This window comes from Hemicordylus capensis, chromosome 6 (genome assembly GCF_027244095.1).
Source record: "Hemicordylus capensis ecotype Gifberg chromosome 6, rHemCap1.1.pri, whole genome shotgun sequence".
NCBI classification, from domain to species: Eukaryota; Metazoa; Chordata; class Lepidosauria; order Squamata; family Cordylidae; genus Hemicordylus; species Hemicordylus capensis.
Window position 1 is genome coordinate 83,864,910 of NC_069662.1, and position 26,306 is coordinate 83,891,215.

The 26,306-nt window shown below is 43.7% G+C and overlaps 1 protein-coding gene across 7 annotated transcripts in view; it reads left to right on the forward strand.

The window, feature by feature from the left end:
* Positions 1-26,306, forward strand: part of TPK1 (thiamin pyrophosphokinase 1) — a 425,007-nt gene that overhangs the window by 238,375 nt on the left and 160,326 nt on the right. For all 7 annotated transcript variants that reach the window (XM_053260531.1, XM_053260529.1, XM_053260530.1 and 4 more), the window contains exon 6: positions 15,610-15,705. In XM_053260531.1, the coding sequence (XP_053116506.1) occupies positions 15,610-15,705 (96 nt within the window). The remainder of the gene's footprint in view (positions 1-15,609; positions 15,706-26,306) is intronic.

The window sequence follows — 26,306 nt, forward strand, 5'->3', positions numbered from 1 at the left end:
CTCTCTGGCTTCTCCAAGATAGGGCTGAGAGAGATTCCTGCCTGCAACCTTGGGGAAGCTGCTGCCAGTCTGTGAAGACAATACTGAGCTAGATAGACCAATGGTCTGACTCAGTATATGGCAGCTTCCTATGTTCCTATGTTAAGTCCAGAGCAGAAGATTGGTTTAACCGGGAGAGCTGGTCTACCAATTGGGATTGGCAGGTTGACAAACCCTCTGCTCCAGACAGTGTGTCAGCCTGTGTGGAGAGCTGGTCTACCTGCTGGTCCTGGATGGTATACCAGCTGTTCCCAGAAAGCACCATTGTAAGGCCCTTTTCAAGTAAAATGGGCCTCAAATGGTGCCTGATCTGCCTAAATCAATTAGGGTCAAATAAGGGTGATTTGAGGCAGCTGGCCAAGCCAGCTGCTTTTCACAAATCAAATAGGTGGGTCTGCGATTTGATTTGACCCTGAGTATTTATTATTTATTTATTTATTTATTTATTTATATTTATTTGTGCACACCCTATTGTTTATCTTGACTTCCACTTCCAGGCCTAGAGGAGATCCCAGAAAAAGAGGATGAAGGAGTAATAATTGCACAAATAGCTTTGTCTGCTAATTGAGTTATCACGTCTTCTGGATGGAAAGTGGCCCTCAGTGCTGATCAAGTGCTTACTGAACTTAAAGCTTACATAATTAATGGATGGCCATGCAAAAACAAGGTACCGGAACATCTTCAACCATACATGCATTTGGGAAGTGAGCTGTCTCTTCCCAATGTGCTGTTGCTGAGGACAGATTGTTTGGTGGTGCTAATCACCTTAGAAGTAAAAGTGATCAAAATTGCCCACGTAGGTCACCATGAGCTTGATTAAAAGGTGAATCAAATAATGTTTTTGGTGGCCAGATATGGATAAACATATTGAAAATGCACTGTGTGGCTTGTGCTGTATCTGACAAATCGCAAAAGACTTTTACCACCTCTTGACTCCAGTAGAGGATCCCAATGGTGGTCCCTGGGAAAAACCTGTTTTGGATTTAAAGGAGCCTTTTGATAACCAACCCACAAAACAAAGATTTGTTATAGTGATGGTGGATTACTATACCAAGAGGCCAGAAGTTTCATTTGTTGACAACATTACTATAAACAAGGTGATCCAGTTCATGGCTGCAGTTTTTATGAGATAAGGTCTTCCTAAAGACAGGAGAACTATTAACTGGCACTGGAACACAGCTTACCTCTTTTGAAATGAAACAATACTTGCATAACACAAGACTATTTCCTTGTACCATCCTCAAGGGAACGGCTTAGTGGAAGGAATGAAAAGATTAGTGGAAGGAATGAAAAGATTTGTGAAAGAAAGTTTACAATGGCCTACTAAGCAACAACATCCCTGGAAATAGGCAATCTGCGAAACTCTATTTGCTTCTCAAACTACTCTTCATTCTGCTACAGGAAAATCATATTTTGAACTGCTGAGGGGACACAAAGCTACCACCAAACCTACCCAGTGGCAACAACTGATAGGGCTTTCCATGCCATCTCACCCTTGGGAAAGAGAGAAGCAACAAAAATATAAATTGTATGTACATCCAAAACGGGGTGCCAGACAGCATACATTTCAGGTGGGGCACTTTGTTTGAGTCCGGCTGCCTTATGAAGTGAAACAGGGATGTTCCCGATATTCTGAACCAAAACAATTAATTGAAATCTGAGGAGATTCTGTCATATTGGATGATGGTATGAAATTGAACAGTTGAAGACTTTCCAGCATGCATATTTTGAGAAAGGAGGGAACGGAGTCTGATTTCCAGAGAGGAACAGGAGAGAAATTTGATCTTGCCTCTAGTTTTGACCTCACAGATGAGGCTGATGAATGTGATGGACAGTCATCAGTACCAGAAAAAAAACATCACTAACAGCTCCTCTGACAGATGCCCTATGAATTAGGAGAAGTATGCATAACAGGAGACCACCTCAAAGACTTCAAGACCTTGTCACTGAATTTTAAATCAATTCAATTCTAGTTATTATAAAGGGGAAGGATATGTTGTATTCTATCGAAAGGTAAAGTGTGCCATCAACTTGATTTCATCTCCTGGCGCCCACAGAGTCCTTTGGTTTTCTTTGGTAGAATACAGGTGGGGTTTACCATTGCCTCCTCCTGTGTAGTATGAGATGATGCCTTTTAGCATCTTCCTATATTGCTGCTTCCTGATATAAGTGTTTTCCAAAGTCTGGGAAACATAACAGCGGGGATTCAAACCAGCAACCTTCTACTTGTTAGTCAAGCATTTCCGTGATGCGCCACTTAAGGTGGCATATTCTACCTAGTGATCTTTTATGTTTTACTGTTGAGAAGCTTGTCCCATTGTGGATCCTGAAGAGTGTGTGTGGATCCTGAAAAGAGTGTGTGGGAGAGGGTGGAGTCAGAAAGGAAAAGGGAGGAAAAGGAGAAGGAAAAATGGAGTTGTTTCTAAATAAACCTTTAGTTAAATCTATATAAGATTTCCTTATGTTTATGAGGGAAGCAGCTCTAAAACAATATGGTTACAGTATCTATATTAGTCTTCTATTATTTCCTGCACACTGAATCCCATGTGGAATCTAAGGTCTAGTGTAGTGCTTGCTTTCTCTGAAACTTGCCTCTTCTGTTTGTTTGTTTTAAAGCCCTATTCAAATGTTGTTTTTTTAAATGGCCAAATGCACTTACAAGTGCCAAAAGTAGATCTGAAAAAGTCTTGCTTCGGCACATCATTCACCCCCTCACCTTGCCATTTGGGGTTATGGTGGTATTTTACTGCAGAGAGAAACACTGTAACTGTGATGGTGGGCGCATTCATGGTCAGCAGCTTCAATACTAGGGATGTGCAAATCGATTTGAATTCGAATTGATTCAACTCAAATCTGGGTGATTCGAGTGATTTGATTTGAATCGATTTTTTGAAATTCAATTCAATTTCTATTTGAGAGTCATTTGGCACCTTTTTTAAACCACCCTGGCCCCCCAATTGGTTAAAAAGGCAACAAAACAGGGTCAAATTGATGTGAATTTGATTCTAAATTTAATTGAATTTTCAGACCAGATTCTAATTCGATTTGAATTTAAAACGAATTGAATTTTTTTTCCCCGTGCACATCTCTACTCAAGGCTGGTCCAGTTTTTAAAAACATCTAATAGGGCTGGGGGTTTTTGTGTTGTTGTTTTTTACAGAAACGTCATAGAAATGCAAGTGCTATGCCCGATCTCAGATTCCATATGGAATTCTGTGTGCAGGAAATAATAGGAGGCAAATATAGATGATCATATGGCTTTGAAATATAAATGCATATCACAGAAGCACCCACCATCATGATTACAGCACTTCCCTCTGTAGACTAATGCCACTGTAACCATGAGAGGTGAGGTGAGGCGTGAGTGATGCGCCACGGTGGTACTTCCAGGCCCACTTTTGGCACTTATAAGCATATTCAATGTGGTTTTAGAAACATCCGAATAGGGCTCAAGTCTTTGCCATTGGTTAACCAATCTATGTTCTTCCAGAGGGGACTCAATTGGAATAGCACTTTACACAAAACAAAGTGTACTTTCAAAATGGCAGGTGTCAATAGCAAACTGGCCCAGGAGATAATTTGTTAGCATTCCTTATTGTGAAGAAACAATCTTCCCCATCAGCCAATACTAGCCAGAGATGACATTTAGGGAGCATAAGGGGGCAGTCGCTCTCCTTTCCATCATTTTTTAAAAAACCACACTTTGTTATTCTTCAGGAGCACCTGTATTTGTTATAAGATATGTCACGTAACCACGACAAATACTCTGTTTTCACATTTTTTAACAAGCTTTTTAACATTAATGTGAATCACATTGCCAGTAAGTCTCACTGTGTTCCGTGGGGCTTACTCACTAGTAAGTGTTTAGGATTGCAGTCTCAATCATTTTATCAAGAAATTAAGTCGTCTCTGATACAGAAAATTCAATTAAATCCCTATAGTTCTGGTTGTTAATCAAGTTCATAGTCAGCCATGTAGATTGCTGTGACTACAGCAAATATTAACCCACCTTTTAACACTGAAAGCCATTTATGGTACTAGAGACATAAAACAATGCTTGAGCACGTATCATGAAGGAACACAACACACCGTTTATCAAGCAATCATTCCTTGTACTTTGTCATGTCTGCACATCAAACAGTTAATCTAGAGAATCTCTAGTAGATCATTCATTCATTCATTCATTCAGTTTCTATACCTCCCTTCAAAAAATGGCTCAGGGCGGTTTACCCAGAGAAATAAAAAACAACCAAAGATGGCTCCCTGTCCCCAAAGGGCTCACAAGCTAAAAAGAAACATAAGATAGACACCAGCAACAGTCACTGGAGGTACTGTGCCGGGGGTGGAGAGGGCCAGTTACTCTCCCCCTGCTAAATAAAGAGAATCGCCACATTAAAAGGTGCCTCTTTGCCAAGTTAGCAGGGATTATAGATGGAGTAAGATCTATAAGAGCTTAAGAACAAATTATTTTTTGTAGATTTGTATATTTCTTAACATATGATTCCGATCAACAGTCAGAAATATTCACCCCACTGACCAAACCCTGCTGTGTAGTTCCACTACTGTTAGCTGCTATGTTGGGTTAATGGAAACATCAAGGAATAAACTTCAAAACCAAGATAAATTTCATGGTTAGGTAGACTTAGGAGGAGTCACTGTCTAAAGAAGCGGTTCATTCTGTAGAATGAGGGAACAGGTAAGGGAGTCTGGGAGCTGATGGCAAGGAAGACAAATCGAACAAAGAAGTTCTGATTTGTGACCAACAAGTCACCATCTCATTATCAAGGAGCTGATAATGTTTATATAGGGCTCCTATGGAAGATGTTTATACAGGGTTTCTAGCCAATAGGGAGACTAACCTGGGGGCCTGTCAGGGTTTGAGGAATAACCAAAGGAACTGGGAAGGAGGCATGTGAGCAGAGGTGCTCTAACCCATGCTCTAACCATGGCCCCAGTCCATGGCCTCCAAGGTCTGGGGGGCCTCCAAATGGCTGGGTCGGGGAGCTTCTGCAACCCACCGCTGAACCTATGGTGTTTTTTTAAAAAATTCAGCCGCCACTCAGCCAAGGGGTGGCTGCTGGGGGGGGGGGGTAAGCTGAGCAGTCGCTCCCACCAACGCCACTGGTGGGGGGGAGCAGGACTACTCGGCTCACCCCCCAGCAGCCACCCCTCAGCCGTTCGGTGGCTGAAATTAAAAAAAAAACCACTGTATTATTTTATTTTATTTTTTATTTTATTTTTTTACATTTTCTATCCCGCTCTTCCTCCAAGGAGCCCAGAGTGGTGTACTACATACTTAGGTTTCTCCTCACAACAACCCTGTGAAGTAGGTTGGGCTGGGAGAGAAGTGACTGGCCCAGAGTCACCCAGCTAGTTTCATGGCTGAATGGGGATTTGAACTCGGGTTTCTCCGGTCCTAGTCCAGCACTCTAGCCACTACACCACGCTGGCTCCATAGTTTGCTGCGGCAAACCTCCACTGTAGGTTTGCCAAAGCAGCAGGACCCCAAAAGTTGGCCTCAGGGGGACCTCACAGTGGCGTGGGGGGGGGTGTCATGGTGGTGGCAGTCCAGGCACCAAAGTTACCTAGGTGCACCCCTGCATGTGAGATTGCTTCCTGAAGTTCTGACCTGAGACCTCTAAACTCCTGGTTCAAAGGAAACACAAATGCCTGTACTAAAGACAAGCCTGCGAATGCCGGAACTAAAGACAAGAGTTTAGGAATTAAAGCTTAGACATGGAGTGTTTTCAAAGGTAAAAGAAAAGTGATATATGACTTGTATGCTTGGGGTGCAATGATGCAGCAGATAGATTAAAAGTCAAGAAAAAGGTCTATCTGCATATGCTTGTCATACACCTCAGTGAAATGGACCTTTGTTAGTCAAAATTAACTTCTCCATTTCAGTGGTGGTTAGTCAGGGTTAACTTTCTTTGAATGCAGCCCAATTGCACTCAATTAATTATATTTTGGTTGTGTTCTCATGATCATGGTGATCCTGATTAAACAGTTAACCTGGCTTGCCGAGCCCCGTAGAGCTGGTTGTGACCATGCAGGTATCTCAGGCAATACTGATCAAATTGCTGTGGTTAAACTGTATTTATAACCTGGTTAAATGCAGCTTAACCACAGCAGTTTGACCAGGATTGCCTGGGAAATCTGTGTTCTCACAACCAATTCCATGGGGCTCTGCAAGCCTGATCAACTCTTTAATATGGATCATCATGATTGTGAGAATGCAGCATATATCATATATATCATATCATATCATATCATCATATCTTAATATTACTGCCTGGCCTCTACATAAATTCCATACAGGAAGGGTATACTGTGTGCATATTGTGTGTACCCACCACAATGTGTGAAATGGATACCCACATTTATTTCACTGTACAGGGAGCTGGGGTTAATCACACCTCCTAAGAGCATACACTCACAATGAAATAAACATAGGTATAAACATCCCACAAATAATGGAGTGCACCACTTTTCTGTAACATGTGAAGTGAGCCCTAATGTCAAACGATCTGTCTGTATAGATGTATACATGCCTAGTCCTGAGTTCCCTTTCTTTGTCACGTACTAGCATGACCAAGAAACAGACCCTCGATTATGGAGGTGAAGGAGTGGAACTGTGGAGAGAGAAGAAGGCTCAGTTCTCATTAGCATCAATTGACTCAAATGAGACAAGATAAGACTTTGCATATAGTAAAAGGTACCCCATTGCATTGGTTTATCAAATAATGAATATGAAAAGCATACATAAGTATGCCGGAAGCTGTCTTATACTGAGTCAGACTATTGGGTTATCTAGTTTAATATCAACTTGCACGATCTCTCTAGGATTTCAGACAAGGGTCTTTCCCATCCCTGCATGGAGACAGGGACTGAGCTACAGCCTATCCTTTTGTGGTCCCTGAGGCTGGGTGGCCTGACCTCCACTGACAGGAATCGTGCATAGGGGGTCACTGTGAACAGGAAGACATTTCTCCCTGGGGCCCTGGAATAGACTGGCCCACTCTCCACACACCTGCATATCATAATGCCCATTTATCATATAAATAAGACCCTCCCCATCTCTGACAGCTTTTAAAAAGTCTTTAAAGACACATCTGTTCACCCAGGCTTTTAATTAATATTGTTTTAATGGCTTTAATGCTGTTTTAAAATATTGTTTAAAAAATTTAAATTGTTGTAATGTTTTAAACTTCTCATTTTTGTTTTAACAAATGTTTTATTTTGTTTATATTTTGTTGTAAACTGCCCAGAGTCATAGGTTTTGGGCGGTATAAAAATATGTTAATAAAGTTTTATATATATATATATAGAGAGAGAGAGAGAGAGAGAGAGAGAGAGAGAGTGTTACATAAACAAGGTTGCCTTAACAGCAAAACCTATAACCCTGTCATGAAGGAAAAGTGTGAAAAGAGCAAGTTTCCATGAAATCATGTTAAATCTCAATTAGATTTTTACTCTTAATAATTTTTGAAGAGCTAACTCCAAAGAATTAAGCCATGCAGAAGGGACTAGTAAGACATTCCTCACCGGTGTTATGAGCCTTCGCTTCCTTATGTGTACAGTGGGAGTGCTTCGGATGGAAATGGAAACTACTTTTGCATTTCTTAATTCTGCAATTTTATGCCTTTGATCAGCAGCTTATTTTAATGTGAACAGTCACCGGGGAATTTATCATACTAATTCTGCACTTCTATATGCTTGATTCCACCCCCCACCCTATAAGAGTAACCACCTAAGTCCTTGATGGATTCAGTGGCCCAAAAGTCGGGAGCAGGGGGGAATACCTCTGTTAAGAAGGGTTAAGGAATTAGGTCATGGGAACATCTGCAATATTAGAAAGCAAGGATTTCTGCCCTCAGCAACTAGCATGCAACCCATAGTGCTGCACTGCAACTTGCCACTGTTAGTGTCGGATACCAATTACACAAAAGTACACTGTAGTTAAGAATTTTCAAATGCCAGACAGTTTCACATATCAGCTAATGTTACTAAAGACTTTATATGGCTTAGATGCAGTTAATATCCATGAAATGCACCAAAGACTACATTTTGCAGTTTGGAGATCAACTGGAGAGTGAAGAGGGAGATTTTCAAACAACGTTATTTTCAAGATGTTTCTCCAAAGATGAACTGCTGTGAAATGCAATGAAAATAATTGGATATGTTTCAATAAATAAGTTTCCTGGACTTCCTCGGATCATTTTGTGCTGTTTCCCAAACTTACTGAAACTGTGCTCCTCTTTAAACATCCTGGCTGTTCTCTGCCTTTCCTCCAGAATTAGAAACCTCTTTGGGTGCACCTGCCTGAAACCTACATTTCCTAAATCCCTTCTTCCTCACCTATCCAACTCCTCCACCCACTCTGTGCATCACTAATCCCCTCAATAATGCACCAGAAATCTCTCCAACTCTTACACATTCCTATTCTCCACACAGTCGAATCTTTCACCTGGGCCCACAGCACTTGAGGATTTTTGGCCTCTCTTGTCCTTCCTTTCAGTGATCCCAGAGGGTTTGTGATGCGCACTGTGGGAAATCTTGAGCTTTGGATGCTTTCAGGCCAATAAGACAAGAAAAGGATTCCTGCTCCCCATCCCAGCTGCTCTAGTAACGACACTCTCTCTGGATTAATCTGATTATATCAGTTGAATTGGGGAGTTTTGCTTCACCTTTCCAGTTCTTTTTTATTTTAAATATTGCTCTAATAATTACAATATTTTAAAGCAAGGAAAGGAAAGGAAAAATGTTATTGAGAGAAAGCCCTTGATGTGGGCTAACCCTTTCACTGCTGCAACTCTCACAGTAAATATATATTCTAAAAAATACTGTCAGCAAGAAGCCAGATGCTGCCTGGGGTCGGGGGGGGGGTGTCTTACTTTCTTTGAAAAATAACGCCTCAAGGTTGAAAAAAGAGGAGGAAAAGAAGCAGTATCTGTAGGAGTCAAATGTGGAAGCTAGAGATGGGCTTGTGGAGAGGCAGTTGTCAAACTTGACAAGTTCATGTAGCGTTTGGTTTTAGGAGGAGTGCATATGTTTCCATACATTCTATGACTTTGCCTTATACCGGTGGTTTTTAAACTTCCTATCTTCAGTGAACCCTTGTCTGATCAATTTATCTGCTGTGGTATCCCTGCTCATCTGCTGTGGAACCCCCTACATGTTGCAGGCTATTCTGGGGTTGGGCAACTCTCAAGGAGATATTCCTGGAAGTGAAAAAGGACTTTTGCAGGGAAGGCAATGAAAATTGCTTTCCCCTCCTGGTCCCTGAACTCTCAAGGGTGGAACAAGTCTTCACTACAGCTACTCTTCAGCCTACCTGCAAGGGCAGATCCCCTCTCCTGCCCTTGTATTGCTGTGCAACATGTGGTCCACGGTTTTTATTTTTTTGATCTAGTGGTGGGGAAGTGATCTCCTTATCAGCTTGTAGTCTCAACGGATGATGTTGGTCCCAAAACACTAACTGTCATCTTACTTTCATTGGGCCAGCTGTTGGGATATAGTGGCTATGGGCCAAGGGCTACTGGGATCAAGAACCCCAAATTAATTTTTAAGAAAGAGTTGAAGGCTGTCTTAAAATGGTGGTCTGTTATGAACCTGAGCCTGCCATCCCACACATCCAGCTCACGTGAAGAAAGCTCAGAGGATGAGGATGCAAAATGGATCACAGACCCCCTTGTGGTAGTAGCGCATAGGGCTAACAATGGACTCAAACAAACGGCTATCAGTCTTGGGATACCAAGAGTGGGATTCAGAAGAACAAGTATCATACGAGACAGCCAAACCAGAAGAACCATTGCCCCTGCCACATCCTGAGGACACCCATCTAGCCATATCATCTGATTCTGATGACTCTCTAGGTACTCCACCAGAGGTAGAGGAATCACCACCCTGCTGCAGGAACCTACGGTTAAGAAGCGGTCATGGCTCCTTTAAATGTCTACTGCTGCTGGAACTAGAGGGAGGCGCATGAGACAGGATACTGAAGGCTTATATAAGGCCTCAGTTTAGGAGAAGCAGTTGCTTCTTCTTGTCAACATCTGGACAATGAGCCGGTGTTGCTGCCAGCTGTATACGGTGACACACCACTTAACAGTGCTCCACATTAGTACACATGGATGCATAGACAGGTGGTTCGGGGGTCATTCATATGTAAGAGGAAAGTAGTAAAAGATTCTCAAAGAAATTTCCAGGGCATTTGTGTGTGTAAACAGAAATGTCAACATTTCTTTTACATCAGGCACGCACAACTCAAACGTCCTGGTGGGACCGAACCATTCATGACTTCGTGTGCAGCAGCTAAGGTCAATTTTCATCATATTAGTTATTAGACTAAACATAATGAGAGTGGGAGGGGGCAGAGGTTTGGAGTCAGGGAAAGGTGAGGGGAAAGAGGGTGAGGGACCATGTTAGTGGGCTCCGGCCCAGGGGTGGTACCAGCCAGGCGGATGAGGAAAATCTCGTATCAAGTGGACACATGCATTGAGCTGTTGCTGCTTGTCACAGGGCAAGCAGAGAGCTCTTCATTCTTGCTGTATGACTTTCCTTCCTTCTGGGCCAGCAAAACAGTCCCTGCGGGCCGTATCTGGCCCTCGGGCCTTATGTTGTGCAGGCCTGTTTTATATGAACCTGACATTGTGAGTGTTCTAATAAATATGCTGTCATCCCAGGAAAATCTTTTAGAAGCATGGGATGACAATATTTGCAAGTATGGATTTAGCTATCTTTCCGCTTTCTGCTGGCGAATGTACTTTCTGTATTTCTGGACTTACACTTTTAAGAGCTGTCAACCTTTGTTTTATTAGCCTTTCCTAAGCTGTAAATGGTGTGTTCAGACTCATAATATGGGGTTTTTTTGACGGGTGAAAACCTAATTTTCTTATCAGTCACTACAGTACAAGGTAAAAGTATGAAATGAATCATAGACGGATAGAGCCAGGAAGCCTTTAAAGAGACCTTGAAGTGGTAGGTAAAGGAACCTCTAAATCTAGCAACTATGGTCCTTATTATAATTTATGGTGCTATATAGGTGTTTTGTATCCTTGAAACCTCTTTGAATGGCGACTTTATATGGTGGACATACTTCATGATTCCTTACTCAGCTTTTTGGCAGAAGCTTAGGGACTGTTTGAGAACTGAATTAAGAGACATGAACTTGTGTATTGCTCCATTTTAATGTAATCTCGACACCTATAACTTAGCATGGTATAAGATGACCTGATTTTTTTTTTAAGCATGGAAAACAAACACACAAAGCTACAGAAAAGTGATGTTTTTCTGCCCTTCCTTTTAAACACATTCCATAATGGTTGATCTATAGGTAAGGGTTAGCATCAGCGAAGAGCAGCATACAGGGTGCTGCTGAGTTACAATAATTCAGCTTGCTAAAAACTCTGGTGTTTTTGGACCTGTTATCAGAACTGCATAGAAGCACTGGCTAGCCACTCCAGTTATGCTTTGGGGCTAAAGTGAGGAGATTAGCTCAGACTGGAGTGCAGTCTTGTCACAGTATCAATTTAAGCAAGTCTGGTGGTGTATTTGGAAAGAACGAGGCAACATAAATACATTTCAGAAGCTTTATTAAGGGTAAAAATGGGGGTTACAGAAGGCAAAAAGGGTTTGGTTAGGCAATGCAATAATTTGGCACATAATCTAAATGAAAGTCTAGGTTGCAATAACTTTGGCTAAGGTTCTAAACCAGAGCCTGGCTAGAGGCTTGCAATGAAAAGTGCCTGGAGAGTGGGGACAAAAGCAGAGAAATGGGAAAAGAGGCGAGGGAGCTGAGAGAGGCAAGGACATTAGTTCCCTCCCAGGTGTGTTGGTTGCACGATGGTTGGGCAAGGGCGCCTCTTCCTCAGGTGTAGAAAGTAGAGTGAAGCAAGGAAGAAGAGCAAGGAGCAAAGGCTACTATTCGTGTGTATGAGGATAGTGTAGGATAGTGTATGAGGATAGTGTAGGATAGTGATCCAAACAGATTCTGAGGCCATATGCTTTGGCCAAGGGTAGTTATACCACAAAATGTGCCCTGAGGCAGTTTCCAACCAATTCCCCCTCCCTGGAGGGTGGGAGAATCTGTGCAAAACAAAGTTGTTCATAGCTTGATAACAGGGTGCATGATAATATAGGTGTCCCTACTCACTTTGGGTCGAACTCGCCAAACAAAGTCAGGAGCGAGCTATGCAAATGTGGGCGAGTGTGGAGAATAGGACTATGTTTGGTTACTTATCTCAGGGCTGTGGTGTCCTCGGATGCAAAGATACGTGCCTATAGTTTGTTTATGAGCGACTTTTCCCTAGTCTTCGCTAACCAATTCATCAACTTTAATGAGCTGAGATATTTGCTGTTTATCTGTGCTTCTTCTGAGGAGCGTTTATCTTTTGGGCGGGAGAGTCTCCTCCCAGAGTGATTAACCCTCGATGGAGGGCCTGCTTGCAAACTGATACCTCTCTGTGAATGAAAGGGGTGGGCACATCCTGTTTTGGTCTTGTTGACAGCTTGACTTAAAGGCATGTTGCCAGACTGTCGCTCATGCTAACAACCAACTGTGAATCAAGTCTTTCCAGACCAGGCAGGGTAAATGGTTCCCGAGGACTATGGTCCCGTAGTGCAAGTGCTGTGGGTGAAATCCATAATCATACAGGGGGTGCCTTTTGTGCTATCCCAAAACACAGCTTCCTGGCAACAGGCCTTCCAGAGATCACAGATCCAAAGGCATCCCGCCGTATCATAATGGCAACCGTCATTATGTAGTATTGGGAGGAAACTGGGTTTCTTGACTTCACTCCAACTGATAGCTGTCAGAGCTGTAAGTTTATTTTTATAACTTAATATGGGACAGAATAATTGTGTTTTCTGAGGTTGTGGTAATGCAGCAGCCTTGAAATTAGCCACCATTTGTTCAGATGCTCCCAAGGGACTGCAGCAGCAGCAGCAGTTGTCATGATTGACAGGTGTAGGCATCTGCAGAGAGCCCCATTCCAGCATTCTGAGTGTACCACCAGCTTGCTCACCTACTTTCTAACGGCACCAGGTTTTTTACAGGAGGAACAAGCCAGTTGCAGCAAAAAGGAGTTGCAGTTACATCCTTGTTCCTCCCTGCAGTAAGAAGAATCCATGCACAGCTAGGTGAGTAAAGGAGCAAGTGAGTGGGTAGCAGGAGGTTTGGAAATCAGGCTGCAGGAAGTAAGCTCTCCACAGATGCCTGTAGGTACCATGCTGATTCTAACAGCTACTGCTACAATCAACTAGAGGCCTCTGAACACATGATGGTTGTGGCAGTTTAAAACTGAATCTGAGTCCATCCCTTAATGAGAGGTGAAAAGTGATTGTTAATATAAGGGCTAGACTTTAGCCTGTGTCTCAGTAAAATGAGGAGAGGAGGAATAGGTTATTCTTAGCCCTGCTAACAAGACAAAAATGCACAATTTAAAGTGGTTGATCCTTTATAATTAGCAGGGGAATAATTATATGGGTGCAGCCTAGCATAGCTTCTCTCCAATAGCTGTTGATGGTGTCTCCCTTCTCAAACAAGGATCCATCTTCTCCCTCCTTTTTCTATATAAGCTGTTCTGAGAACTGTTTGGGTGAATAGCAGGATGTAAATAATCTTAGCAATAATATTCATAGACATCAGAAATTGTTCTTCATTCTTAACTTTAGAAAGATCACCCAAAGTCAAGCAAGGTGTTTTCTGTTTTAACTGTATCCCCACAGGTCCATTTCTTGTTGTTTAAATGTATATGCCACTTTTCTGGGTGGCGGGGAGACACTGGAAGCAGTGTACAGATTTTTTTTAAAAAGAGATAATAGCAATAAAAACATAAAACCTAAACTCAAAACAGGTCCCCAAACAAACAAACAAAAACCCAATATCCAGAGTAAATTTTTCAGCCTGGAATGCCTGTTCTGTTGAAATAAAGAATATTTCAACCATATTTTGACTCAACCCCTTTCCCTTTGGAGCTGTTCAAGGTCAGTGTCCCTCCCAGATCCCAGCCTCAGCAGAGACCCCAACTTGACTTAAAACAGGATAATTTGCAGTCCTCACAATTCACTCATCAAGCCTCCTGTGGCTGACTAAATCAGCCCTGATGGACAAGGGTCAAGAGAACATGTGGCCAATTGCATACTTCCAAGGATCCTGTCCTCATCCTCTGGCAATGCAAGCTGAAAAGAATCCATAATAAGACAAGCAGCTGCCAAGGCCACATCCATGAATGTATTTGGCTTTTGAATGCATTTATTAAGTAAAGGGCTTTTTACATCGATCTGTTTTATTTTGTATTTATCAAGCTTATATTTTGTTCATTATAAAGCAAAGTTAATTAAAAATTTCTACTTTTCCTTGCACCATCTCTGAAGTTATAATCCTTAGCTTTAGAAAATCACACAAACACCTTTTTATCCCTCTAATCCTGGGGTGTCAAACTGCCGGCCTATGAAGCTCTGCAGTCCGTCTCCCAACAAGCTGCCACCACCATGTTTCTCCTCATTGCCACTGGCTGCCATGCTTCTCCTCACTGCCACGCTGCTCCTTACCTACCACCACCACATTCCAAAGCAGTGGCTATCCCCCGAGGCCTCAGCCACTGCCTCTCAGAAGTGGAGGCTCTCTTACATACTCGCTAGGGCTGGTTGAGGCAGGCCCCAGGTGGTGAGGAAGGAGAGCAAGTGAGGTGGTGAGGAAGGAGAGCAAGTGAGCTGGCTGGCTGAGGTATCTGCAGGTCATGGGGAAATACGTCATGTAGAATTTATGCTTTTTTAAAAAATGCTTCCCCTGAGCATATTCTGGTGTAAAAGTAGTGCAGTCAGCTAATTTAAGTGGCAAGATTATCCATGCAAAATTTCATCTCTGCCAGGTCATAAGGAAATCTGTTGTTCAGAATTTCTTCTAAAAGTAAAATAAAATAATCAACCTTCCCCTGAGCATATTCTGATATAAAAAGAGAATAAATGAAGGAGGGGGGGGGAATTGAGGAGGATGGAGACAGAAGATGTGAGGCAGGTGCAAGGAGGCAGAGCGAGGTGAGTGTGGCCACCTGGAGGTGCATTGGAATCAAATCCGGCCCACCACATGATTGAGTGTGACACCCCTGCTCTAAGCCTTATATGTATTTTCATTATGGTTCTAGGTTGGTTTATTTTATGACAGGCCTGCATAACTTGTGACTCATCAGGCTAAGTGCAGTCCACCAGACATGGGTGGCCTACCACAGGCACCTAGCAAGCCACAAAACATACCTAGTGGGCTATATTCAGCTTGATGGGCTCATGAGTAGTGGAGGCCTGCTTTATGATGTCATGTCAGCCACAAGACTAGAGGCACTGTCACATAGAATATATACTTTAAACGCTTTTTTAAAAGCTTGCCTCCAAATGAAGCTGAGTTTAGGCCTTTGTTTTCAAATCCATCACATTTATACCAGAGCACAAGTATCAAAAGTATCAAGTATCAAAGCAGTAGGAAGCAAGGGCAAAAATTGTGCTTGACCCTGAAGTGCTGAGATAACTGATGCTTGCTTTCCCCCCTTTTTTCATTTTATTTCCTCTTTATAGGGTTGTGAGCTCATAGAGACCCCTGATCAAGACCTAACAGACTTCACCAAGTGCCTTCAGATACTCCAGCAGAAGACAGAGAAGAAAGGCCTGCAGGTAATACTAGCAGTTCTATCAGCACATATTTCATAGTAAACAATCTTTCTCCCAGGGGTATCTTGGGTGCTGTTTTAAGTTTACATAGACTAAAACTGCCTCCCAGAGTCAGGTTGAGATGTGTCACAGGTTGCACCACTGTTGCACAAGTGCAAGCATGCGAGTGGTAGTACAACACTATCACTAGACCAGGGATTCTCAATGTTGGGTCCCCAGATGTTATTGGACTTCAACTCCCATAATCCCCAGCCCCAGTGGCCTTTGGTTGGGGATTATGGGAGTTGAAGTCCAATAACATCTGGGGACCCAACGCTGAGAACCCCTGGTCCAGACCACTACCACTAGTAGTCCACTACACTAGTCTGGAACACGAGCTCCTGACTTTGTGCAGGTCACTAACACAATATCCTCCCTCAAGTGTATTGTTAGGATGCCAACCACCAGTGGCATAGCAAGCATGTGAGAGGCCTGTGTTCAAGCCCAGTGGCTCACAGCCCTACTTCAGTGGCACGCACGCATGAGTGCATGCACCCCACACCCCCACTGCCGCCACTGCTTCCTCCACCCCTCTCCCTGCCACACTGCCCTTGCTGCCAGCCAGTTGGCTGGCTGCTGCTACCGCTGCTGCCGCCTACACTAACACCAGCCTCCACTGGCCACTGCAATGGAGCTTGCCTGCGTCTTCGCCAGCCAGCCTGCTTCCTTCTCCTCTGCTGCCACCTCCACCTTCGCCACACTTCCTTCACCAAGGAAGTGTGGTGTAGGGTTTGTTAGTGGTGCAGGCCATGGCGGCAGAGGAAGAGGCAGGTTGGCCGGCAGCAAGAAGGGTGCAGTGGGGAGAGGGGTGGAGAGGGGCACAGTCCCAAGCGGCAGATGGGCCCACATTTGGAACATGTCCTGGAAAACTGGTAGTTCTACTTGTGTTAGCCACTGCTAGTATTTTACACACCTGGTCTCTTCTTTATGTAGCATTCATGTTTGACAATAGGGCTCTTTTCTCATTTATGAAGGTCAAGTGAGATATATATTGATAGGCAAGAATGACCCACTCTGAAGCCCTTTTGAGACAATAAACCCCCACTCTTTGCACATGTGGCTCCCTGTGCCCTTTATTCAGCTTATGAGACCCTACTCCATAGGTTTCCACTGTCTAGTGTGACGGGTGCCCAGTAGGAGCAGGGCTGTTCCAATAACAGTGCCAGTCTTATGGAATGCCCTCCTTAGGGTGGCCTACTGATCCCTCCCCAGCACTGCCAAAAAAGGCCCTTTGGAGTCAATTGACTGTTATGTTTACTACTTTTTTGCTGCCCTTTTTAACCCTTGTTTTTACCTTGCCGTGTCTATTGTGTATTGGTTTGTAGCAACTTGCTGTCTCTTATTTTAATGCTCTGGTGCAAGATACATGGAGTTCATTGAAAATAAAGCTAAAGATATCAATATTTCAAGCAAATAGATCCAATAAGTTATAAAGAATTTGGCCCACTGCATTGATAAACATACCTCCGATTCATGAGGCTGTCTTCATTTATCCACCATTTCCCTCCACCTGCCTCTTCTGCTGAACTCCCAAATTCTGTTATACATTCAGCCATGTTTACAGAGCATCTTTTCTAGAGGCAGAACTGCTGGAAGTAAAATGGCCAATTACGCCACTTTATTCACGTTATCACTTGTGCATGTGTATAGCACCTCACTGAACTAGAAACCTTTAAATAAGTATAATAAATAAATCCTCTCATCAAGATGGCACATATATACTTCAGGTGAAGCAAGTAGGAACAAACTTGGCAAAGTCCTGTTGCTTTGTGCAGTATGATTTATATGAATGTATGGGGTTGTTGGTTCAAAAAGAGGTCTCCGAAAAGCTTTATAAAAGCACACTATTAAAATGAGAACAATGGGAGTCATATAATCTGCAAAGGTGTTTCAACAATGCTCCTTTCAATGTACTCTTTAAAACTCTGAATGCTTTGATCTTGCTGTCATTTTGCTAATAATGCAATGCATTGTTAGGCCCAGTGATGGATATTGCACTCCACAAATATCTGAGATTTGAAACTTAACAAGACCAACAGCGACAGTATGGGGGAGAGGGGGAAGCATCTCTTTTGGGGGTAGTAATTGTGCTGAATGCATGCCACAATACACCACATAACATTTTTGTTCAATTATATTGTCACACGGCTGCATGTAATGGCAGCTGTGGGTAGCAGCTTTGAACTCTGCGCAAATGTGCTGTTTTTCCAGCGATACAAACAATGGAAAGGGCAAGTTTGATCTAAACAGAAGTGCTGCCTGCTTGATTTCTGAAGTTGTCTCCTTTTGTTCAGGTTGATTGTTCCAAACATGTCATTGTTTGTCAAATAACACATTAAGGCTCTCCACACAAGCAGTTTGGAGAGCCTGCAGGGGGTTTGCAGAAAGAGCAGGCTTGGCCCGCTCTCCCCGCAGAGGAGCAGGCAGCTCACTCTGGGTCACCGGATTAGCCGACCACACAATTACTGGCTACGTCAAGGAGCCAGCTGGGGTGGCGAGGATCGGGTGCCACCGCCTGGCCCAGAATACCCAGAATACCCAGTGCTGGTGCATGGGGCATTTTGGGGAGCCCCTCCCCCTGACATCGGAAGGCTTGTGGCTTCCTGGTCAGGGGTCTCCTCGTGAGTCACTGCGGTGAGAAGTCACACGGCAGCAGCACACAATCAGAACAATGGGGTTAGTGGAGCGCTCTCTCTGCTAACCTAATTTAAGGGTAGGGTAATTAAGCGGGCTTGCCAGTGGGAGCCGTATGGCTCCCGCCAATTCACACGTGGAGTGGGAACTGGGCTGGGCTCCCTTAACCCGGTTTCTGCTGCATGTGTGAATAGCCTCATTTTTTCTGGGATTTCGTCCCTTTTTTGACCATTTATTTTTGCTGTAAGGGGACTGATATATTCATCACTTCTTTGATATACCTGAAATAATATAGCTAAGGTTCGAAGCCCAAGGATTGCCCATATGATCAGGGTGTTTTCCGTGGGTGGGGAATCCTGTAATTTCCCCATTGTCATGGATGGACCACCATGTCATAAATCTGTCAGGCTAGCCAGACAAAGTGTAACAGAGGCAGAAGCAGCTTTGCATGTTGTTCTACGCGTGCGGCTCCTTAACTCTTGCTGTCTCTTGGACCAGCGCCTCTCCACAGCTGAGACCGGTCGTGCCTCCTCCACAAGAGCTGCCTCACCCAGCTCTAACTCATCTTCAACTCCTTGTGCGTCAGACCCACTTTTCTGGTCCTTGCCCACCCTCCTCTGCTGTCAGCTCTGTCTCTGCCTCCGACTCCTCCTTAGAGTCTTCCAGCATGCCCATGACACACCATCTGGTTAAGGCTGGACTCACAATCACTTCCCACTATCTCAGGGGCAAGGGACCTATTAGGATGGTCCGCCAGAGAAGGTTATTGGATCCAATAGGATTTCAAGAAGCCTTGGAGGGATTTAGTGTTGGCTCTGCTGGTGATCCTGTTGATGCCCTGGTGGAGAATTGGAACAGCAAAATCACCGGGGCAGTAGACATGATTGCTCCTAAGCGTCCTCTCTGACCGGCTTCAAAATTGGCTTCTTGGTATACGGAAGAACTACGGGGGCTGAAGCAGTGAGGTAGACGACTGGAGCTCAAGTGGAGAAAGACTCAGCTTGAATCTGACAGATTGCAACATAGAACACATTTGAAGACCTATGCTCAGGCGATACGTGCGGCAAAGAAGCGATTCTTTTCTGCCTGTATTGCATCCGCAAGTTCACGTCCAGCGGAGTTGTTCAGGGTTGTGAGAGGGCTAGTATGTGCCCCTCCTCCCTTTAATCAGAATCTGGAACCATAGATTACCTGCTCTGATGTGTTTAACAAATTCTTTGTGGGGAAAATCTCTCATTTCCGGGTCGACTTAGACTCCATCTCCACAGTTACTTGAGTGTCTGATGTGGAGGCATCCAGTAACTCCTTGTGTGTGATTAGGTTGGATCAGTTCCAGTTTGTGACTCCTGAGGATGTGGACAAGCTGATTGGAACGGTGTGGCCTACCACCTGTTCTCTTGACCCTTGCTCGACATGGCTTATACTATCTGCCAGTGGGGTGGTTGTAGAGGACCTGGTAGAAATTATAAATGCTTCTTTGAGGCAGGGCAGGATGCCTTCTTGTTTTAAGGAGGCAATTATTAGACCACTTCTGAAGAAGCCTACCTTGGATCCCTCAGAGTTGAGAAACTACAGACCTGTCTTCAAACTTCCGTGGCTGGGCAAGGTAATTGAGAGGGTGGTGGCTTCCCAGCTCCAGAAAGTCTTGGAGGAATTAATTATCTTGACCTGTTTCAAACTGGCTTCCGGGCAGGCTATGGGGTGGAGACTGCCTTGGTTGGCCTGATGGATGATCTGCAATTGGGAATTGACAGAGGAGGTGTGACTCTGTTGGTCCTTTTGGACCTCTCGGCAGCTTTCGATACTATCGACCATAGTATCCTTCTTGAGCGTCTGAAGGTGTTGGGAGTAGGAGGCACTGCTTTGCAGTGATACTGCACCTACCTCTCAGGTAGGTTCCAGCTGGTGTCCCTTGGAAACTGCTCTTCTTCAAAATCTGAACTTTTGTATGGTGTCCCTCAGGGCTCCATATTGTCTCCAATGTTGTTTAACATCTATATGAAGCTGCTGGGAGAGATCATCAGGAGATTTGGTACAGGGAGCTATCAGTATGCTGATAACACCTAAATCTATTTTTCCATGTCAGCATCATCAGGAGAGGGCATAACCTCCCTAAATGCCTGCCTGGAGTGGATGATGGGCTGGATGAGGGATAACAAACTGAGACTGAATCCAGATAAGACAGAGGTACTCATTGTGTGGGGTGAAAACTTGAGAGACCATTTTGATCTGCCTATTCTGGATAGGGTCACACTTCCCCAGAATGAACAAGTATGCAGTCTAGGGGTGCTTCTGGCCCTAGGTATTTAAGAGAACATCTTCATCATGAACCCCACTGCCCATTGAGATCATCAGGAATGGTCCATCTGCAGTTGCCAACAGTTCGTCTGGTGGCTACTCAGGGATGGGCCTTCTCCGTTGCTGCCTCGAGGCTTTGGAATGCGCTCCCTACTGAAATAAGAGCCTCCCTATCTCTGACAACTTTTTAAAAGTCATTAAAGATGCATCTCTTCACCCAGGCTTTTAATTAATATTGTTTTAATGGTTTTAATGCTCTTTTAAAATATTACTTTTAACATTTTAAGTTGTTGAAATGTTTTAAACTTTGGGGTTTTTTGTTTTAACTAATGTTTTACTTTTTCTGTTTTTATTTTGTTGTAAACTGCCCAGAGACATATGTTTTGGGCAGTATTAAAATATGTTAAATAAATAAATGATAATGTGTGTGGAAGTCTTCTTCCTAGCTTGTTTGTGTTGGGCTTGGGGTTTGTTATTATTTAGCAAAGTGCCAAGGGAGCTACCACTCCAGTTATAGAGTGCAGAGTTTAGTTGTTGCAGCTATTTAAGTACCACGCATGAAGATAACTGTAGAGTCTAATCAAAATTGATTTATTGGTGAAGTACATTTGAGATAGCAAAGACCTATCTTATCTATCAGCTACATAATGAATAGGTAGGGAGAGAGAGATATGTTTCCATCATCTTCTCTCTAGGAGGAAAGGAAGAAGAATGACTCACTACAGGAAGTACCTGAGGAGTCAAGACAGGGGTCATAGAGTAGAGGCAAGCAGGAACAGGTAAGGAGACCCTCACTAACTACCTCTACTCCCAGTGCCCCTAGTGGTCATTAGGATAGTTGGTGTGAAAGGTTGATGCACTGGAACTCCGTCTCCAGTAGTCTGAACCATGCCCATGTGGCTCACATGAAGCTGGGAACTGTGGCTTAACTCTGGTTCATAAACCTGTATGTGAAACAAAGATAAATCTCATTTCACATCCTTGTTTCTGAACCAGAGTTCAACCAGAGTTCCAGCCGTACACAAACCACAGGCTGTAGGATGGCAACAGTGCATTAGCAGGGAAGGGAAGGAAAACAGAGAGAAGGGAGTGTGCAGTCTCAGCAGGCTTCAGGCCACATTCCTGATCCAGTCTAAGCCCTGCTAACCGGGCAAAGAGGCACTTTTAATAGTGGGGGCTCTCTCGTATTTACAGTAGCATAGGGAGAGCAACTGTCCCCATTAATCCCAGCACAGCATCCCTCCAAGGGCTGTTGCTAGTGTTGCCCTTGTATTGCTTTTTAGAGTGTGTACAGAGAAGCATCTTCTTTTATCTTGTATAAACCACTTACCACTTTGAGGTTTGGGGGCATATTTTTAAGCCGGATATAAATATTTTAGCAGTTGATCATGTGATCCAACCCATGTTGTTTTGAAGAACAACTTAGAAAACCAGATTCACCCTTCCAAAATACCTCCTTAGATTCTGGGGGTTCAAATTACAAAGCCATGTTTGCCTAGGAGCACTGATGCATCAGGAATCTGCTATTCTTTTGTTTTTTATTGTCAGGCATTGTACAGGCTGCTGCACATACTCAGCTTGCTACATCTTTCAGTTCCTTCTGCTTATTGGTGGTTTTTGTTTGTTTGTTTGTTTGTTTGTTTCATCTTCTATTCAGTTTAATGATGCATGCACATGACAGACTGTGTGCACTGATAATGTGGATGATGGGCAGGCTTAAGAGGATATGCAAAAAGACAGAAGGAAATGAAAGCTGAAACAAATTGTGTATGTGCTAACTCCAGAAATAATTTTAGAAATTCTCCTTATTATATGTAAAAGAAAGCCCTGCAGTGTGGAAAACCCAGTCACCCCTAGCTAGTACAGTAAAGCCCTCTTTCAGGAGTTGTATCTGTACATACACTGCTTGCCCCAGAGGCTCAATGTTCTTGGGGTAGTTGTTTGGGTTTTTTGATAATTATTTTTTTGTATAGCAAAGTCTTGTTGGCTTTTCAAGGAACAGCTCTCTGATAAAGACTCTGTTGGCCCTCTTAGAAACAACGATCATGCTTCTATTCTGGGGATGTCAAACCCATGCAGATCCTTCCTCCAGCCCTCTGACCTTCCTTCCTTCACCATGCCACACTGTTCCTTACTTTCCCTCCCCACTGCCGCACACCAAAGCACCAGCCAGCTTCCTCCCCCGCCACGCACACATGCACTGCACCACTCCTTCCTCCCCACCCCTACCATCGAAGCAATCCAGAGTGCCAGCCAGTTTTCTTCTTCCCTTGAGCCACTCTTTCCTTTCCCTCCACTGCACGCCAAAGCACTGGCTGGCTTCCTCTGCCCACCAACACCACCAGTATCTTTCTCCTCATTCTTCCATCCGTTTTTCTCTTCCCCCCCCCCCCTTTCTTTCTTTCTTTCTCTCTCTCTCTTGTCAAGCCTTCCCCATCTCATTTTCCTCTTTTGTCTCCCACACTTGTGGGGTTTGTGGTGAAGGATCAAAAAGTGTGTGGATCCATTGGAATGTTGGCAACCCTACTTCTCCCCCTGCATCCTCATGGCAGGCTCTTTGGCATATGAAGTGCTAGCCCGGAAAGGGGGAAAGAAATTTAATTTAATTTAAGTGGCAGGGCAAGGTTGTTGGGAGAAAGGGAGTGCAAGAAAGAGTGAGGAGGAGGAGGAATACAGAAGGTGATGCAAGGCAAGTGCGAGTTGTCAGGTGGTGTGAAGCTACGTCTGGCCCCCCAGAGGTGCATTGGAATCCAGTCCAGCCCACCACCAGATTTAGCACCCTTGTTCTATTCCAAAACAGTCACTAAGGGTAACATTTCACTGAGCCACCACTTAGTTCTCCCATCTATTTGTGTATGAGAGTGCAAAGGGTCTCCCTCATGGTAGAGAAAGTCCCTCGAGTCTTGTACATATATGAGAAAGCTCATCATCTGGCAACATGGTTGCTGGGTGAATTGCATGAAATGTAACTGGGGGAAAGTACTGTTGTAAAATATTTGTAATGCAAGAAAATAATAATAAACTCCCTTATTTGTATTTGTACTGTGTGGGATCTAGATTCTGAAAACTAGTCTATTAGGGTACTGACTCAGATGTATAGAATGCCTGAACTGCCTTAAGTTTCACATGCTGGGAGGTGTTCATCTGAAACTGCTTCAAACTCACCTGATTGTCAATAGTTTGCTACGTCATACAGAAGGCCTAAATTCTCTGTCTTTTTATTGCATCCAAAGACCTATAACCACACATGATGGCAACAGACTTTAAAATTTAGCACAGGTCCACCTCAGTCACATAGAAAATGGAACCCCAGGGGTGTGATTTTACAGACTAAAGAGACATGAGAGCAGAGTGCTGAACTTTTGTACTGCCCAGTGTTACACACTCGAGTGCTTCATCCCAGGTGCTCTTCTGTCAGTGGACATCACTTCTTGTAGAACCTGGCTAGGGGGAAAGAGACTCGGCAGACAGATTGCTGGCAGGGTTCAACAACTCATGCAGATATGCCCATGATGGGCTCCATGAAGTGCTTTCAGTTGATCTCCACTGCCCGCTTGATATGTGATTGGTGCAGACTTTCATTTAAAAACATGAGTCTGACATCATCACACGTAGTAGGTTTCTCTCACCTGTGTTTCTGACTTTATCCTCTCCACTTTTTGAAGCAACCATTGTACAATAGATCACAGCAGCAAACTGTCAAACCAGAGGATTTCATTATTCAGTACAAGCCACAGTGCAGAGGTATGACAGGGCCTCTGAAAGTTAAAGGGAAAAATTTTAATCATCTCCATTAAATTCCTCCCTGGAAGCAGTCAGACTTCCTTTTTCTTTCTTCTCCCTCCCTCCCCCACACTTCTCTTTTCCTTGCTCTTTTTTTCATTGCTGCTTTTGCTTCTGCATATGATTGGGGTTCTTTTCACACCTGTCTCAGAACCAGCAAAAACTGGTTCAAAGGTTGATGAGGCCTTTGCTTGTGTTGTCTTTTAGACAAAAGCCAGATTACACAAAATGTAGAGTTTCAAGAAAAAAATATTTTGTTCTAAAAATATTAGATCAAAAACCTAGTGACATTATGGGGAAGATTCAGCTGTCTTCCAGATTAAAAATAGATTTTCATAGAGATATCCTAAGAAATAACAACACAGTAGAACTAGAGGACATCTTTTGAAATAATATATCCTGCAAATTTAGAATGAACAATGACAAAAAGGAAATATTTGTCAACTTTGTTACCTAAAAGGAGACCTCAATGGGAATAAGGTGTGAATATTCTCCTGTAAGAAGCATCAAGGAACATCATTTGACATCACTAACAAGAAATGCTTGCAGAACCCAGATGTCAGACCCCACAGCGTCTCTCCTGGGCTGTGCAGAGATGTCATTTTGAGGGAGGGTGTGAGTCCCAATTTGTACTGGAGGAGCTCAAAGGCAGATGTGCTTACCTTGAATTGGGGCTGCTCCTTTATTCAAGCAGGGTTGCTTACATTCGTGAGCAGCCCCACTTCCAATAGTCACCCCATCTCTACTCCTCAGTGTAGCTGACCTTCTCTCTTCTTGTTGGTGAAAGCCGTCAAGAGTGAATTATTTTACACACTTATTCAGTCTTGCAGTACCTCTGTTGCATTCAGCAATATTGTTATGAATGGAAATGTGCACAGATTTGTCAGTGTGGGTTTTTGTGAGCATTATCTTCTCAATGTGCATCCCCTCACACTCCCTCATTCAGACAGTCACACCCAACATCCATGTACACTGCTCACATACAATACCCACACAGCTTACACATACCATTTTCACGCATGCAAATGTTCTCTCAGGCAGCCTAGCAGCTGACCAACACTGTGATAGCAACACTGTTGCTGCATCCCTTCTCACCCATAACACACAATCCCATCCCCAGGTCTCATATGTATGTTCCTTTAGCAGCTCAGTGAATAGCTAGTGGGGTTCATTTCAATCAGTAGAAGCTGAAACTTTCACACTCAACCACTTCAGAACTGCAATTTGCATTCACATTATTCCAATTTCCATTGACGGGCATGTTCTGCTGTATAACATGAGTGGTGTAGACCATCCCTTGCCACTGCAGGGCTCCAAATCACTTGGTGATGCTGCTGCATGAGAGGCAGTGCCAGTTTGGGTGATAAGTATTCCCTATAACAGGGATTCCTAGATGTTTTTGACTACAACTCCCATCATTCCCCACCAAAGGCAGTTCCTGCTGGGAATGATAGGAGTTGTAGTCAAAAACATCTGGGAATCCGTTACAGGAAACACTGCTGCAGACTCTTGCACAATTGCACCTAGCATGCTGCTTCTGTCATTCCCAACGGAAGTGGCCCACAATGTGCCATTGTTAATTTTGGGGTACATTGACAAAACAACTATTTTCTGCAAATCTACATGTTCTGGGTGTCACATTCATATCTCAACAGCCATACTATATTTAAAAACAAGTGGGCCAAAGCTGGTTTTTATAGACGTGGAAACTGAAGCATCATACCCTTCAGAGATACTAGCCGACACACTGATTACTGAAACAGTGCATTCTGGACTAAAGCTCAAGTCCGCTAAACCTTAGGGACATATTTTGGGGTGGCACTGGTAGCTGCAGAAGGAAGGGGGGATTG